Source organism: Globicephala melas, chromosome 18, assembly GCF_963455315.2.
Source record: "Globicephala melas chromosome 18, mGloMel1.2, whole genome shotgun sequence".
In the NCBI taxonomy this organism is placed as follows: Eukaryota; Metazoa; Chordata; class Mammalia; order Artiodactyla; family Delphinidae; genus Globicephala; species Globicephala melas.
In genome coordinates this window covers 23,085,828-23,102,763 of record NC_083331.1, presented here as the reverse complement: position 1 = coordinate 23,102,763, position 16,936 = coordinate 23,085,828, and the positions used below count along the sequence as shown (strand labels likewise).

The 16,936-nt window shown below is 42.5% G+C and overlaps 2 protein-coding genes across 9 annotated transcripts in view; one reads left to right on the top strand and one right to left on the bottom strand.

Annotated features, from left to right (window-relative positions):
• Positions 1-3,649, top strand: part of DNAJC15 (DnaJ heat shock protein family (Hsp40) member C15) — a 213,956-nt gene extending 210,307 nt beyond the window's left edge. For both annotated transcript variants that reach the window (XR_009559864.1, XR_009559865.1), the window contains one exon: positions 1,691-3,649. The gene's annotated coding sequence lies outside the window, so the exon portion shown is untranslated. The remainder of the gene's footprint in view (positions 1-1,690) is intronic.
• Positions 1-16,936, bottom strand: part of ENOX1 (ecto-NOX disulfide-thiol exchanger 1) — a 604,918-nt gene that overhangs the window by 22,650 nt on the left and 565,332 nt on the right. For all 7 annotated transcript variants that reach the window (XM_030882173.2, XM_030882177.2, XM_030882178.2 and 4 more), the window contains 2 exons: positions 14,142-14,244; positions 1,866-1,951 (listed from right to left, as the gene is read on the bottom strand). In XM_030882173.2, coding sequence (XP_030738033.1) covers positions 1,866-1,951; positions 14,142-14,244 — 189 coding nt within the window. The remainder of the gene's footprint in view (positions 1-1,865; positions 1,952-14,141; positions 14,245-16,936) is intronic.

The window sequence follows — 16,936 nt, the reverse complement described above, 5'->3', positions numbered from 1 at the left end:
AACGTCAAGACTCTTCCAGTCTCCTCCTTCCATCTCACTCTGTATGGTCTACCCTGTCACCAGCTGCAGGAGAATAAGAGGGCATGGATCTCTATGCCTGAAAAACACTTTTTGTTCCAGATGACTTCTCTCAAAGCTGAAGTATAAGACCCATTAGAAAGGTCAGGAGCGAGCAATCCCACTACTGGGCATGTACCCTGAGAAAGCCATAAATCACAGAGTCATGTACCAAAATGTTCATTGCAGCTCTATTTACAATAGCCCGGAGATGGAAACAACCTAAGTGTCCACTGACAGATGAATGGATAAAAAAGACGTGGCACATATATACAATGGAATATTACTCAGCCATAAAAAGAAACGACATTGAGCTATTTCTAATGAGGTGGATAGACCTAGAGTCTGTCATACAGAGTGAAGTAAGTCAGAAAGAGAGAGACAAATACCGTATGCTAACACATATATATGGAATTTAAGAAAAAAAAATGTCATGAAGAACCTAGGGGTAAGACAGGAATAAAGACACAGACATACTAGAGCATGGACTTGAGGATGTGGGGAGGGGGAAGGGTAAGCTGTGACAAAGCGAGAGAGCGGCATGGACATATATACACTACCAAACGTAAGGTAGATAGCTAGTGGGAAGGAGCCGCATAGCACAGGGAGATCAGCTTAGTGCTTTGTGACCGCCTAGAGGGGTGGGATAGGGAGGGTGGGAGGGAGGGAGACGCAAGAGGGAAGAGATATGGGAACATATGTATATGTATAACTGATTCACTTTGTTATAAAGCAGAAACTAACATACCACTGTAAAGCAATTATACTCCAATAAAGATGTAAAAAAAAAAAAAGAAAGAAAAAGAAAGGTCAGGCGGTTGTGGGATTGTGAATGGGTAAGATCATCTGAATCAAAATTAGATGACAGTGTAGCAGTGTAATTGATACTGACCACTGAAGATTCAGAATGACTGTATGTGTGTGTATTCAGGTCAGCGAGCTGTGGGCCTGGTCCTGCACATCCCAGGCGCTTTGCTGTGCTCTATGGAAGAGCTTCTTACTTCCATTTTCCTTCTCAGCAGGACACTTAGCAAACTGCCCAGTGACAGGCCTAGCATCTCTGTCCCCTTCCAGGGCTCCCCAAGGCAGTACTGGTTAATGCCATCACTTGATTTTCACAGAGGCCCCTCTCACTGTTCACTGGAATTTGATACATAAATTGAGCTCTTTCTGTCCCTTCTCTTTCGGCGCACAAACACCCCAATGGGCTAGGAGGGTAGCTGGTCTGCAGAGGAGAAAAACTAGCCTCACGGAAATGAGGAGTGATGTCCTGACCCTGGGTATGACCCTCGAGGGGCATAGCTGAGAGGAACTTTTGTAGTCATTTTTTTTTTTTTTCCATTTGGAGAACGATCCTAAAATACCACCATTAATACAGTTTTCTTGAGAGTCATATCAGAGTTTTATGTTATTTGAGGTGATTTTTCCTCTATTGTGTGGAGCCCTTCACATAGAATCCTGTGAGAATATGGTCTAAGGATAGTGCCCCATCAGTCGCCCTGACAGGATTTCTCCATTGTTGTGGGAACTTTCAGGCCAACCTGCACTTTTAAATCCCTCATATGCTTTTCAAAGGAATTTGGCATGTGCTGAAAGTAACTGTTATTTTCGATAACTGCTTTTCTTTCTACAGAGACAAAAGCAAGTGAAAAGAAGACAACTCTCTACCGGAAACTGAGTTCTTGTGAAGAAGTACAGATCAACCTCCATACGCTATTACATCCCTAATGCAGCTCACGCAGCTTCGGCCTGCAGCCAGCAATCAACACGCTACATTTTAGCAATGCAAGTTGAGAAAAAGGATTTACCTTGGAGTCCAGCTGCTGCATGTATGACCAGAGATATTCTATATTGGCTCCAAAAGGGTGGACGTGAAGAAACGTTGATATGATGCCTGAATTAAAAAGACAAACACTGAACATTATTGAGAGGCAAATAAAAGTCTCAGGTGAATAACGTCATCTGACCCCAGGGACAGTTTTGTCAGGCTGAGTCGTGGTCTTGCCCTTTCTAACGGCTCTCGGCAAGCATTCAATAAGTGCACATTTTGAAGACGGTAATGGTAACACGGCCAACAGAACACTGTCTCCTGGAGCGACAGTAGTTGGAAAAGCGAGACTGTAAGAAAACACATGGATGAATGAAGGTATTTCTAAACAAAGACTCCTGGAAGCATTTCAACTACCAATTTTATGCTTGATTTGTCAATATAAAATTGTAGTTATTGGAAGGATAAAATGATCCCTTTTCTTTCCCTCACTAGACTCTGCAGTATGAAAACGGCTCCTACAGCTGTGTCAAATTCCCCTGATCATTACAGCTGCTAGTTACAAAGAGTATTTAATCCCTATTTCCCCTCACTGCCACTGAGGGAAGCACAAATCCTTGCTGTCTCCCCCTGGATCTCGCTGTTGTTTTAAGGGAGCCAGCCTGCTCTCTCCTTCTGGCTGCTGTAATTTACAAGATCATTTTAAAAGGCCCAGGAATGGACGGTTTGGCTGGAGTCTGATTATAAATCAGAGGGCTTTTCCATCGTGAAATTCAACTGTCAACATTGTACTGACGGATGAAAAGCTGAACGGTAGCGTCGGGGCTGACGTAAAAGCATTACCCTCCTACCCTCCTACCCTCCCTGCTCTTATAACCAGAATCAAAATGGTGAAAATGAGGACGTCAACTCCATAGGCTGTATCCTTCTATGTGTTAAGAAACTGGGTTCCGACGGACACTTCTGGCTTCTCTCTGAAACAGGCTTTGGGATGAATCAAATTTGAGGATAAGGCCTCAACGTTCTGTTTATTGTGATGCTTTGGTGCTCGAAAGCCAAAGGTCAGAGGCTTCAGACCCACAGGGCAAGCATAGGCCGAGCACATCGTTCTGCACTACGTCATGCTATGAATGGCAGGGTGGCCTTGGATTGACCTGGGATAGGGTCTCACGGCCCCTGATCTCTGGTGTGATGCCTGCGATGCCCTGGATGAGTGTCAGTTTCTAAAGAAAAGTTCTCAGTTTATCCTTAGGCTGAGAGCAGAGAACCAGAGCCTACACAAGTACTTTCGAGACCTAGCCTCAGAACGCTGCTTTTATGTGGGTTCTCTTGGTGGACAGTGAAATGAAGAACACAGAGACGATTAGTTACATTTCTCCATAAAGTTAAAACCCCAGTCTTCAGAGACTGACCTTTTCCCTGGAATATAAAGAACTACTGTTTTATTCTGAGATTATGTTCTTCGTTTTTTGTTAAAATGTCCTTCTCTTATGAAATAATGGTGATGACAGAAGGTAACAATGGTAGTTTTAATCTCTTTAAGTGGCAAATAGCCATTTTTAATATACGTAAGTGGGATTGTTTTGTCCCCCTCCTACCACTTTGTTAATTTATGTTTTAACTGTATAGACCTGGCAACTACTTCCCTGTGTCTGAAATTCTCAAATCTCGTGAGGTGGCACTATAAGTAACTGCGTTACCAGTAAGAGTTAAAGTACAGAATCCCATGAATGATTTACTTAGAAAATAAATGAGAATAGAAGTATTTAAAAAAATAACATTTCCATTTGCATTCCTTAAGTGGGAGAGAGGGGGCAGAATTCTTATGGGGAATTGATTTTTTTTTTTTTTTTTTGGCCTCGCCATGCTGCGTGGCTTGTGGGATCTTAGTTCCCCGCCCAGGGATTGCACCTGGGCCCTCAGGAGTGAAAGCACCGGGTCCTAACCGCTGGACTGCCAGGGAATTCCCAAGGGGAACTGCTTCTATTTCAGGATGGTGAGTGGGGCTTTCCCTGCTGTCCCAGGCCGAGGACAAGTGGTGCTATGTCTACTGCTTTCCACAGAGAGCCTCCAACAAACGGTAGGCAGACCCCTGCCCCCTATGAGGAGGAAAGGAGGACGGGGAAGGGAGGAGTAGTCAGTGCTGGCTGGCTTTGTGAGAAGGCAAGGGTGTTCCCAGTGAGAAGCTTTTCTCTTCTCTTAAATGCGATGCTCCCAGGGAGCGCCTCAAGAGAGCGGCTTGCAGAGACTGGGGAGGGGGGGGCCCTGCAAGGCGGCGAAGCACATTCCTTTCCTTGGCTGGACTTCCGCTTAGGCAGCAGACTGACTAATCTGGCTTTGTGCCAGCCGAGCACAGGGAGGCGGTGAGGTGCTGCAGCCTTTGGGTGACAAGAATGTGTGAGCTTTTCCCATGGGACAAGGGGGTATCTCAGAAGGTAGACGGGCTTGAGCAGCCTTACAAGTATCCCAGGGCCCCAGCAAATAGAGAAAAACATTTATGTTAATATCCCTACAGGACAAAGAATCATCAACATCTCCTGGCTAACCTGCAGCCTCTCCTATAAATGCCCCTGGGAGTGTGACAGGAAGTTAGTTAAGTGCCTCCAATAGAATGAATAGGATGGTTCAGAAGAGGATGGGGGTGGGGGCTATGGGGGAGTGGCTGACAACTCTTTTTTTTTTTTTGCCGTAGGTAGGCCTCTTGGGGCCTCTCCCGTTGCGGAGCACAGCCTCCGGACGCGCAGGCTCAGCGGCCATGGCTCACGGGCCCAGCCGCTCCGCGGCATGTGGGATCTTCCCGGACCGGGGCACGAACCCGTGTCCCCTGCATCGGCAGGCGGACTCTCAACCACTGCGCCACCAGGGAAGCCCAGACAACTCTTGACCTAAGAAGATGAAGGAGGAAATTCAGGGATACCAGAAGTGGGAGGACCTGGGGTGGCCGCTTTTCTTGCCTTTGTGATGATGGCCTCCCTCACTGTTTACTGTCCCACAGTCCTAATCTTGGGTCTGTAACCGCAAGGAACTCTGCCCTTAGACAGTATTTGTGTGTTCTGGTTCAGTAGCAGGAATATAGTATACAGTTACAATGTGTGTTGAATGAATTTATCCTCTAGAACTGAGAATGGCCAGTGTACTTCTTTAAAATTTCTACTGTTCTATTATTGACAAATCAGGAGAAATAAGAACCTTAAAAATTGCTACCGGTACTAACCAAGGATGTAGTACTCTTTCAAATACCAGGTAACTTCGAGGAATTATTCATCAGTGATTCCTGCCCTTAACTCATCCTGTTATGAATTCAGGACAGAGTTAACTTGGATGTTTTGGGCATGGAAACTTTTTATTGAAACTACTTTGCTCATAAAGCTAAGGGGAAAATGCACATGTGATTTCTATGTATCTTTCTAAAATCAGATGAGAAATCCTAATCCGGACATGAGTATTTTTCCCTAGGAGAGCATTTAGAACCATCTTGGCGGTAGCTGATATTAACACGCCATTAGCTTTTCCTTATAAAAGTTGAGCAGTTGCCACTAAAGACATGTGGGGTCAAAGCAGGTAGTTAAATAAAGGTTTTCCAAGCTCTCCCTCTGGATGGCAACCAAGTTCTTCAGTATCGCTAGAGAGGCAGCGGAAATGGGAACACCCTTAGTCATCCTCCTCCAAGTACTGCACCCCTCCTCCCCCCCTTGATCCTGCCCATGCCAGTGGCATCACAGAAGCATCAGTCACGGCGTCTGAGAAAAAGTAGTTTCTAGGCCCGGGCTCTGGATCAGATTCGCTTCGGGGAAGCTTCCTAAACAATCAAGCTAAAGTCTCTGCTTAAGCTCCTTTAAAGGAACTGGGATATTTCCTGAGAATGGGGAAAAAAAAAAAAAAGGATAGTTGTAACTCAAAATCCAATGAAAAATGCTACAAACCCAGAATTGGAAACTATTTATGGTTCTCTGGAAGACCATAAACACTGTAAAGGCTGGGTAAAAGGAACACTAGGAACTGAGGGTGGAGAACTCAGCCACTACTGAACGGGTGGGTCTCCAAAGGGATGACTCAAGAATTGGTCTTGGCTGGTCCCATGGAGAAGCGAGGTCTCCACACTGAAGAATGGGCTTCCCAACAGTGGAAAATACAACTGTAAGTAAACAAGCACATAAAGGCATTCTGAGCTTTTCCCGCCAACATCATCTAGTTTATTCTCACGTTTAGATGTCACCGAGACCAAGGGAGTGACATTTAAATTAACCAAGTAGTGCTAGATTTTTACTGATTCATTTCCTTAGCAGCAATTAGATGCCAAGGTCCTGGGGACACAGCACTGCCCAGACCGACAAGGTTCCTGCTCTTGGAGAACTTATATTCTAGGTAAGCAACACAGACGATAAATGCAAGGATTAAAAAAGGAGATATGTTCAGAGAGTGGTGGGCATATTGCAGAAAACAAAACAGGTAATAGGACAGGAGTGGGGAGTATCCTCAAGCTTGGTGGAGGGCTGCTTTATAGGAGGTCAAGGAAGGTGAATTTGTCCGTGTGTCAGATGAAGAGGAGTCAGCCACAGAGAGCCTGGGGGAAGGTGACTCAGGTACAGGCACCAGCGAGTGCAAAGGACCTGAGGTGGAAATGGGGTGGCAGGAACAAACTTGGCTTCAGAGTGGTGTAGCATGTGTTTAGAGGTAGGTGGGGAGCCAGATCACGTAGGGTCCCAGTTTAAGGGGGCTGGATTAAGCTCTAAACATAGCAGGAAACCAATGGAAGGGTTCTAAGCAGGGGCATGATATGAGCTGAATTATGTTTTCAAATTTTCATTCAAGCTGCTGTATGGTGAATAGACAAAAGGGAAACTGGGAAACCAATTAGAAGTGTTTGCAACAACCAATGGATCACTGAAGAAATCAAAGAGGAAATAGAAATATACCTAGAGACAAATGACAACGAAAACACCACGATCCAAAACCTATGGGACACAGCAAAAGCAGTTCTAAGAGGGAAGTTTATAGTGAGATAAGCTTACATCAGGAAACAAGAAAAATCTCAAATAAACAACCTAACCTTACACCTAAAGCAATTAGAGCAAGAAGAACAAACAAAACCCAGCATTAGTAGAGGGAAAGAAATCATAAAGATCAGAGTAGAAATAAATGAAATAGAGACTTAGAAAAAAATAGAAAAGATCAATGAAACAAAAAGCTGGTTCTTTGTAAAGATAAACAAAATTGATAAACCTTTAGCCAGACTCATCAAGAAAAAAAGAGAGAGGGCGCCAAGTCAATAAAATCAGAAATGAAAAAGGAGAAGTTACAACTGACACCACAGAGATACGGAGGATCATAGGAGACTGGTATGAGCAACTATACACCAATAAAATGGACAACCTAGAAGAAATGGACAAGTTCTTAGAAAGGTACAATTTCCCAAGACTGAACCAGGAAGAAACAGAAAATATGAACAGACCAATCACCAGCACTGAAATTGAATCAATAATTTAAAAACTTCCAACAAACAAAAGTCCAGGACCAGATGGCTTCACAGGCGAATTCTACCAAACATTTAGAGAAGAGTTAACAGCTGTCCTTCTGAAACTATTACAAAAAATTGCAGAGGAAGGAACATTTCTGAACTCATTCTATGAGGCCACCATCACTATCACCCTGATACCAAAACCAGACAAAGATATTTTACCAAAAAAGAAAACTACAGGCCAGTATCACTGATGAACATAGATACAGAAGTCCTCAACAAAATACTACTAAATCAACTCTAACAGCTCATTAAAAGCATCACACACCAGGATCAAGTGGGATTTATCCCAGGGACGCAAGGATTCTCCAGTATCCGCAAATCAGTCAGTGTGATGCACCACATTAACAAACTGAAAACTACAAACCATGTGGTCATCTCAATAGATGCAGAAAAAGCTTTTGATAAAATTCAACGTCCATTTAGGATAAAAACTCTCCTGAAAGTGGGCACAGAGGGAGCATATCTCAACATAATATACAGATTTCTTTTTCTCTTATGGACTCTTATTCTTAAAATTGTATTGATACTGGCACAAAAACAGATATACAGATCAATGGAACAGGATAGAAAGCCCAGAAGTAAACCCACACACTTATGGCCAATTAATCTATGACAAAGGAGGTAAGAATATACAGTGGAGAAAAGACAGTCTCTTTTACAAGTGGTGCTGGGAAAGCTGGACATTGACATGTAAAAGAATGAAATTAGAACATTCTCCAACACCATACACAAAAATAAACTTAAAATGGGTTAAAGACTAACTGTAAGACTGGATACCATAAAACTCCTAGAGGAAAACACAGGCAGAACACTCTGACATAAATCACAGCAAGATTCTTTTGGATCTGTTTCCAGTAATCTCAGCTCTGCAGAGGAATAGATGTCTCTAGACACAGCCATATTAGCTGGAAAACTACAGAGGGCTGACCAGAAGTTGAGAGCCATCAGGGAGGGGTTATGTGAAATCTGGGTCTCCCACTAAGCCACTAGGGGACAGTTGTCTGTGGGTGGCTGCAGAGTGACAAAGCATTTATGAGAAGTGGAGAGAGACAAGAGTGGGAGTGGGTAGCAGAAGAGGGATCAAACACTTGTGGTTTGGTCTGATGTTTCAAAGTGCCTTGGGATTCTAAAAACCTTTAATTTTCCAAAAAGCAGTTTTTCCTACTTATTCGGTGATTATAATACCTGATCTTGTACAGTTAGGTTTTTAGTTTTTTAAAAAATATCTGTCTTTCTGTCTTATTTTAACTAAACTCCTGAGACTGTATTTGGGCCTTTCAGTAAATTGTTCCTTGTATCTGAAATGGCCTTGACAACTCCCCATCTAACCAGAGGAAACTCTATTCATCCTTTAGGGCTCCCTCAACTGTCCTTTCTTCCCACAAGGCATCTGCAGCAGAAATAGCTCCTTCTCTGTATTTCTGATTTTAGTTTCATGGTCATTAACTACTTTCTTTCTCACTAGTCTATAAAATTCTTGAGGGAAGAGGTCACCTTATCACCACCGTCCGCTAAGATACATCCTGGTACATGGCAGGCCACTAGCTCCCAAAACACAGTCCCAGAGGTGACTGCTTCAGTATCACCTTGGATGTTAGTTTTACAATACACAGAATCTCTGTGTGTGAGGACAAAGATTCTGTCTTTTAAACAGGCTGCCCAGATGATTCTTTTCCACAATGAAGGCTGGTAATTTTTAGAGTAGGCTCTTGACAAATGTTTGCTGATTTACTGATATGGACATTTGCATCTTGGAAACAAGATTTAGGTCAATGACTCATTCTTTATGGTCAGTAGCTTTCAGACAAGAACACACTCCCCAGATTACTTTTCTCAGGTGCAGACTAAATATAGCCTCAACTCTATTCACTGAAAACACCAAAAAGTCGCCACTCAACCTTCTTTAAGTGTTTTCTCTACATCTCCTTCATCTGCTTCCTAACACCCATGTATAAGGGGGGACATTTCCAATTCAGATATAGGCTGGCTGTGAGGAGATGGGTTAAATGGTGAGAGTGATGGAAATGGTGGTGGTGGTGGTAGGAGGGGAGGGGCTTGATGTGAACAGTCATCTTGGTTCCCCATAATATGTATGTCCTGATCCGCAGAGGAGTCACGATGGTACGTGAAGAAGCTTGCCTGATCGTTAAGAATGTGAGGATGGTTCTCCGGGGCCTGGGGGAGTCTGGAACAGCAACTTTATAAACAGAGTTGTTGAGAAGGTTTTGACTATATTGGGATGGGATTTACAATGATGACCAGCATTGACAGGGTGCCTGTCAGGGCTGCTGGGACTGGAAATGTGTTGTGTTGGAATTAATTAAAGCAAGAGAAGCTGGAGTGATACACACCCAGGGTTAGACTGTCAGCATCTCCTCAGAGCTATTTGCCTGTCAATAAAAAATTCTGATCCATTCTCCTTCATAACAATAGCCAGGAGTTTCCAACCAAACACAGCTCCAAAGCTTTGGTCCTAAACCAGAAGTACTGACTCATCCTCTCCCACACAAGTCCAACGCGTGCCAAATCCAACATGTAGGGCACATGTGGAAGGAACCAGGAGCTCTGGCATAGACACTAGGCAACGTCAAGCTGACCTAATGTGTGGTTACCATACAGTGTTGAGATATAAAATGCTACCCTCCAAAACTCCCATAAAAATGTAATTCTTTTAGGTTCAATTATATGCCAACCTGTCTTCACAAGGATTGATTGCATAATAAATAATCTAGCAATCAATAATGAAGTGCTTCCTAAGGGCCTAGCTACTTCAGTTGAGTTGGAACATAGCACTTGACGCTATGTTCGCTGTCAAGCAGAAAGTTTGGTAGCATGGTGGGTCTCCCAAGGGACTCAGGATCGGAATCTGCAAAGCTCCAAGTAGTGTTACTGATGAAATTCCATTGATCTTCTGTAATGTATATAAAATTTATGTCTTAAAGACACCAATTGTTTAAAACGGTCGTGAGAATCTCTGGAAAGAATATACTCTTTTGCCCAGATCAATTAATGTCACAAATAACTAGGATTGCTCATTATTTAGGAAGCTCTAGCCTCAGTTTTATGTGTTCTGTAGATGAAATCCATTTGAATAGCTTAGCTTTCACTCCCCTTTTCTCTTCCAGGCAATCAAGATTTGTGCCACTGTGCATCTTTTATATAACATCTGTGTGTCCCAACAGGGGGTTACCTGAATATATTTGCGTATAGCACATATATAGGCATCTACATGTGCTGAAGATTTTGCCAATATGCATTTCCAATACAAGGGAGATTTTCTGCTGTGCTCCTAGCCTTTTAGAGTGACTTAGAGCAGGCCTACTGTATCCTATATATGGGTTTAGTTATTCCAAGGGAAGATTCCAGGGAAATTGCAGAGTATTCCTGACCCCTCCAGATGTATCAGAAGTCCAGGGGGCTCCCAGAATCATTCTCCCCACAAGTGTTCTTCAGAAAAGAGTAGACCCAGCACCAGAAACTCCCTTCTCTCTCTAGCCTGGTCCAGAGCAGTCTTGGACCCATATTCTGTCATTCCGTCTCTATCACAGTCCTTATCTGGATTCCAGAAGCTGCAGGAGAGGTCTTTATGGTCCCAACATTTAGATTTCTACAAAACATGAACGGCCAAACTCAATTAGCAGAGAGGCACGTTTAACGGCGGGGACAACTGCACCCTTCGGCAAGATCCGTTTATCCAGTCTTGGAAACTCTTCTCTACCCTGGCATTCTTTTGAATGATTACTCTCTCTGACTACAAAACAGTGTAAGTACCTAGGAATTTGGGGGTAGGGTTTGGGCAGGAAGTCACATCTGTAATAAAACTTCCATTAAACAGAGTAAAATAAAATATTGTGGTGGAGAGGTAATGGAGACATGGAGGGAAAATTAAATTCCTAAATTTAACCAAACCTTAAGTCTCCAGCCTCCCTTCTACCTAAACAGTCTCATATATTCATTCAAATTGAGTGTCACATGCTGTTTTTCTTTTGTTCAATGCTGAACTTTCAAATGCTAATCTGAGGGACCCGTTTAAGAGACCAAAAGTGAGAGAAAAGGCCTGGAAAATTTGGAGTTGGCTGTACCTAATTTTTATTGAAGATCCCGACTTACTAAATTTTTAATTCCGAACAAAGTTGAATTTACCCATTTTTAAGTTTTTTCTAGTATTAGAGACCTCAGCAGAGTTGACATGTTATAAACGTAACCCTCGTATTTACTCCCATTAACCTACAGTGTGTAAAGCATATTGTTTTAAAACTTGTGAGGTGGCTGATTGAAATGTTTGTGTCGTGTGTGTGTGTGTGTGTGTGTGTGTGTGTACACATGGTCCCCAACTTACAACGGTTCAACTTAACGATTTTTTTGACTTTATGATGGTGTGATAGCAGTACACATTTAGTAGAAACCATAGTTCAAATTTTGAATTTTGATCTTTTCCCCACCTAGTGACATGCAGTATCATATTCTGATGCTGGACGGCGGTATTGAGACGAAGTTCCCGGTTAGCAACACGATCATGAGGGTGAACAACCGACACACCGTTCTGGACCCACACAACCAATTCTGTTTTTAACTTTCAGGAGGGTAGTTAATAAATTACATGAGATATTCAGCACTTTATTATAAAACAGGCTTTGTGTTAGATGTTGCCCAACTGTTAGCTAATAAGTATTCTGAGCATGTTTAAGGTAGGCTGAGCTAAGCTACGATGTTTGGTAGGTTAGGTGTATTAAATGCATTTTTGACTTACATATTTTAAACTTATGATGCGTTTATCGGCATGTAACCCCATCATAAATTGAGGAAGACCTCTGTGTGTGTGTGTGTGTGTGTGTGTGTGTGTGTGTGTGCGTGTCTACACCTATAGTAATTTATATATAATATAAATACTGTAAATAAATTTATATATGTAAAATAACATAGTGTGCGTATATATATAATCTATCCATCTATCTATATATACAGTAACTATTTAGCAGATATTGTAAATGAACTATGTTCTCCAAGTAGAACATAAAAGGAGAAGCAGCAGTCTATTGTGAGAGGAAGGAAATAAAGAAAATGGATACCTATTTCCATTTTTTTACCGTCAAGTGGTCTATATTATTCACACTTAAAGAGGGAGAGTTTACTGCTGATCATTAATTACGTGCTCTGTTCATACCCTGAAAGTATCATGGGGGAAATCACAACTTTGTCACACTGAGCGAAAGAGAAACAGTTGTCAGAGTTTGACACATTTTCCAATAGGAGAAAAATCCAGTTGCTAACTACATACGGGTTCATTTTGGGTTCCTGGAACTGATAGCACATCAGCATGTCTTATGAAATTTGTGCACGGCATGTTATCACAGCTGTATATCATCACAGAGGGAAAAAAATAATTGGTTTTCCTTGGAGTAGCTCTAAGTTGATGTCATATTCAATAACCTTGTAGTTGAAAAAATCTATAGATGATGGATGAAGTTGGGACTATCCTTTGAATTTAATTCCTCCTGTGCCAGCTTCTACAGGACCTGATGTACCTGTCATTTTGAGGTGAGTGCATGCAATATTTAGAAACTGCAACCAGGCGGTACTTCTGCCAGATAACGAACCACAGAAGAACAGTTTGTCTCATGTGTACAACAGCCTCGTTCCTCACTCTTAATCATGCCATAGAGGAGCCAGGCTAAACTTGGACGCTAACACTGGGGTCAGTGCCAAGGTGCAGCTTGAATCAATGCTGTGCATCAGGGAGTGAAGCTGGTGGCTTCTCCTTCTCTGGATTTGAGAACTCTGGAGACAGCCTTAAATATACAGGCTTCGAAGGTGGGGTCCCAGGCACGGTACCACCACAGCCCCACTAGAAGACTTCCTTATGAGACTAAGTACTGCTTTTGTATACACTGATCACTATCAAGTGGGGACAGGGTTGGATTGGGAGTCTGGGGTTAGCAGATGCAAACCGGTATATACAGGATGGATAAACAACAAGGTTCTACTGTACAGCACAGGGGACTATATTCAATATCCTGTGATAAACCAGAATGGAAAAGAATATGAAAAAGAATGTATACATATATGTATAACTGAGTCACTTTTCTGTACAGCAGTAATTAACACAACATTGTAATTCAACTATACTTCAATAAAAGATAAATAAATAAGAAAAGAGAGAATATTTAGAGCTTTCTCTGGTCCTGACAAAGAAAAAGCCAACTTAGATATATTTCGTGGGGCAACTGAACATGTTTAGGTGAACAGCAACTTCCTTGCTGCTTCTTTCCCCTTCCTTAGGGGCCAGCTCGTCTTATTTATCTTGGATAAATGAGTCCAGACTTGGGCAGGGAAGCCTGGCTAGACTGTCCTCGATTGGCCTAGCACTGTAGTCTAGATGTCCCTGTATCATCAGCATTTCAGGTTTGGCCTTGGGACTGACCTCAGGACGTGGCCGCTCCCGAGCCTGGGGATCTGGCTTGGGGTGGAACTTTTGCACTGAACCCAACCTGGCATCCCGTTGTGTCCACATTTTGAAATTCAGATTTATAACATGTGAAATGCAAGTTAATCTGTTTTCCTTGTACTCAGTTTTATGTTGGATAACCAACTGATATACATAGTTACAGAAGAGCAAAGTCCCCACTGGCTTGCATGCCCCTAATTTGAAATGTGTGTAATACAATCTTGATGAAGTTAATCCTACCTCTGACAAAGCTTTTAAATCATTAACAAGTTGGAGGTGAATTACTTAAATACTGTGTAAGTGAATTATTACCTACGAGAGAACAGATGAGGAAAACAGAAGTTCCTTACCGATCAGCAGAGCTTCTTTCTCTGATTTTAAGCCTTGGCTTCTTTTCTCAATATTGTTCTCTCGGTCTTGGTTGACCAATGCGACTGTCAACACATTAATTTCCTATAAAGTTAAAAAACAAAAACATATAGGTGTTTATGTAGTTTCTGTGCATTCCAACAAAAGCCACCAGGTCTTTTAAACTCTATAAAAGAGGTCATCACGTCCATTTATAACTGAAGATCAACTTTTATAAGTGATTGATCTATTTGCCCAAGAGTAGAAAAGTAATTCTAAAACTTAGCCTCCTAGCTACTGCTCCCAGCAAACTAAGTAGCTCTTTGCAAAAGTGGCACATTTTGTGCAATTATCTTACGTTTTTAATCCATGTTTTGATAAAACTGTTAGCAACAACTATTTGACTTTAGCTACTTTAACAAAGTTTTTATTTCAAATATGAAAAAATTTCCTGAAAAGCATATACAGACTCATTTATAATACTATGCAAGTAATCTGTGTGAGTGTGTGGGGAAACAGGGCCTATTGGGAAGGTGAGATAGAACTGTTGTTAGGAGTGTTTAAGGTGAGTAAGTCTATGTCCTTATATATAACTGCAAAAGGTAGAAAAAGCAAAGGTTGGTAAATCGTTTTCTCTGGAAACTAGAAATGAAGAATTGTACAACAAGCCAGTATGTGAAACATTGAGGCTCGACTATTTTTAGTTCTTTTAGTATTATTATTATTATTCTTTTGCGGTACGCGGGCCTCTCACTGTTGTGGCCTCTCCCGTTGCGGAGCACAGGCTCCGGATGCGCAGGCTCAGCGGCCATGGCTCACGGGCCCAGCCACTCCGCGGCATGTGGGATCCTCCCGGACCGGGGCACGAACCCGTGTCCCCTGCATCGCCAGGCGGACTCTCAACCACTGCGCCATGAGGGAAGCCCTCTTTTAGTATTTTTAATTTAAAAACAGAGAAAAAGATTTAACTCATATTCTCCCAGACTTGATATTAGGACTCAAAATGGAGAATGATTTAATAGGAGATCAAATTTAATGATCAGAGACCTGCATATATGGGATGGTAGAATCATTAGGGTAGTGGAATCTCATTGGAGGGAAATTTCTCACTTAAGATAGGCCTTAAATAAGGACTAGCACATTGGACAAAGAGTTAAGGATACTGTTTCCATTAGATGATAAGGACTCTGTCAGAAGGACAAAGGGTAGGTAGGGAGGGACAAAGGGTAGGTAGGGAGGGACAAAGGACAACTTAGATGGTTTGGCAGGTGTTCCCAGGACTGGAACTGGTTACAGGATAGATATTTAGCTAGTTTAAATAAATTAACAAAGTTGGCCAGATAAAAGAATATAGGAAATTACTGGGAGCATTTTGAGCATGTAAAGATTCTACCTGAAGGCATTCAAATTAAGGCTGGTCCAAGGCAAGTCGAGCCAGTTAGACTTAAAAGGTCACTAGAAAGATGCTCTTATACTTCTAAAAAGGGATCTTGGGAAGCAGTCCCAGTAGAAACACAATCCAGAACTTGAAAACAACAAACCCAAAGGTGTATGTAGACGGGATCAGAATATTTTATAAAGAGAAGTCACAGGGAATTCCTTCTGTGATGAAATAACATATGGATGTGTTTTAAGGGCTTGAAGAGGTATAGGAGGAAAGAGAGCAGAAGGGGAACTCTCATTTCCATTATAGTCAAAGGTGTGTCCAAAAAAAATATTAACTAGGATGATGATTGTATTATTTAAGAAAAATATAAATAATGAAGCTCATGGCTGAGTGGAAACGGTCTCTCCAGGAAGGGGTGATCTGTTAACAGCCTGGATGATAACTGGGGCCAAATGGAATTACTGAGGAGAGTTTAGCAGAGAACAGGCCCACATTAATTGCCAACACTGAGTGGTGTCCTGAGGCCATCACGCAGTTAAGGATCCAGGTTTATTAAGGAAAATGAACCACAGAGGGCAGGCAGCACATCAGGAACCAGCAAGAGGTGGCAAGGGCAGGCCAGACTAAGCCTAGTCAAGGTGCTGTAAGGCACCTGTTCCCACGTCCAAAGCTGGAGTCATAAAGAAAGGGCACTTTGAGCAGTCTCCAGCAGTTGCTACTGGATCAACAAGTCTACAAGGAGCCAGACAGGCCTTGCCAGTGACTGCTACTTTGACGATGTTTTAGGGCTGGCTACATGAGGATGGAAAACTAAGAGTCTGTGGAAATATTTCTTGAGACTGAATATTGCAGCCTATGCTCTGCCGACCACAAATGGTGTGTTCCTGCATGGTCATCGTCTGTGACCGTGGAGTAGACACACCTCTGCCAGGCTCCGACAGCAAGCAGTGCAGCAGGCCTGGCCCAACAGAGAACCAAGGCTTGGCAGATGGTTCAGCCTTTGGGTACCACTGTGAGTTCTGTCCAGGGTGGAGATGTTGCTGCTTTTCTGACTCCCCCAGAGGGAGAAGAAGAGCTCTGCCAGGAAGCGGTACAAGACTTCAGCTCATCAGGCAGGTTCCAGTTACAACTGCATATTGTAATAAGGTGGCTTCAAGAGCTTACGGAAGGGGAACTCTCATTTACATTATAGTCAAAGGTGTGTCCAAGCATGTAAACAAGAGACTTGGGTCTTAAACACCATTTAGTGAAGTGGACCAACTTGTGACCATTCAGAAGCCTTACTACTGACTAAGCGGCCTAGAGCCTAAGCCTGCCTCAGGCATGATATAAAAGCTCAGACCCTTCAGAAAGAGACAGACAAATACCATATGATATCACTTATCTGCGGAATCTAAAATATGACACAAG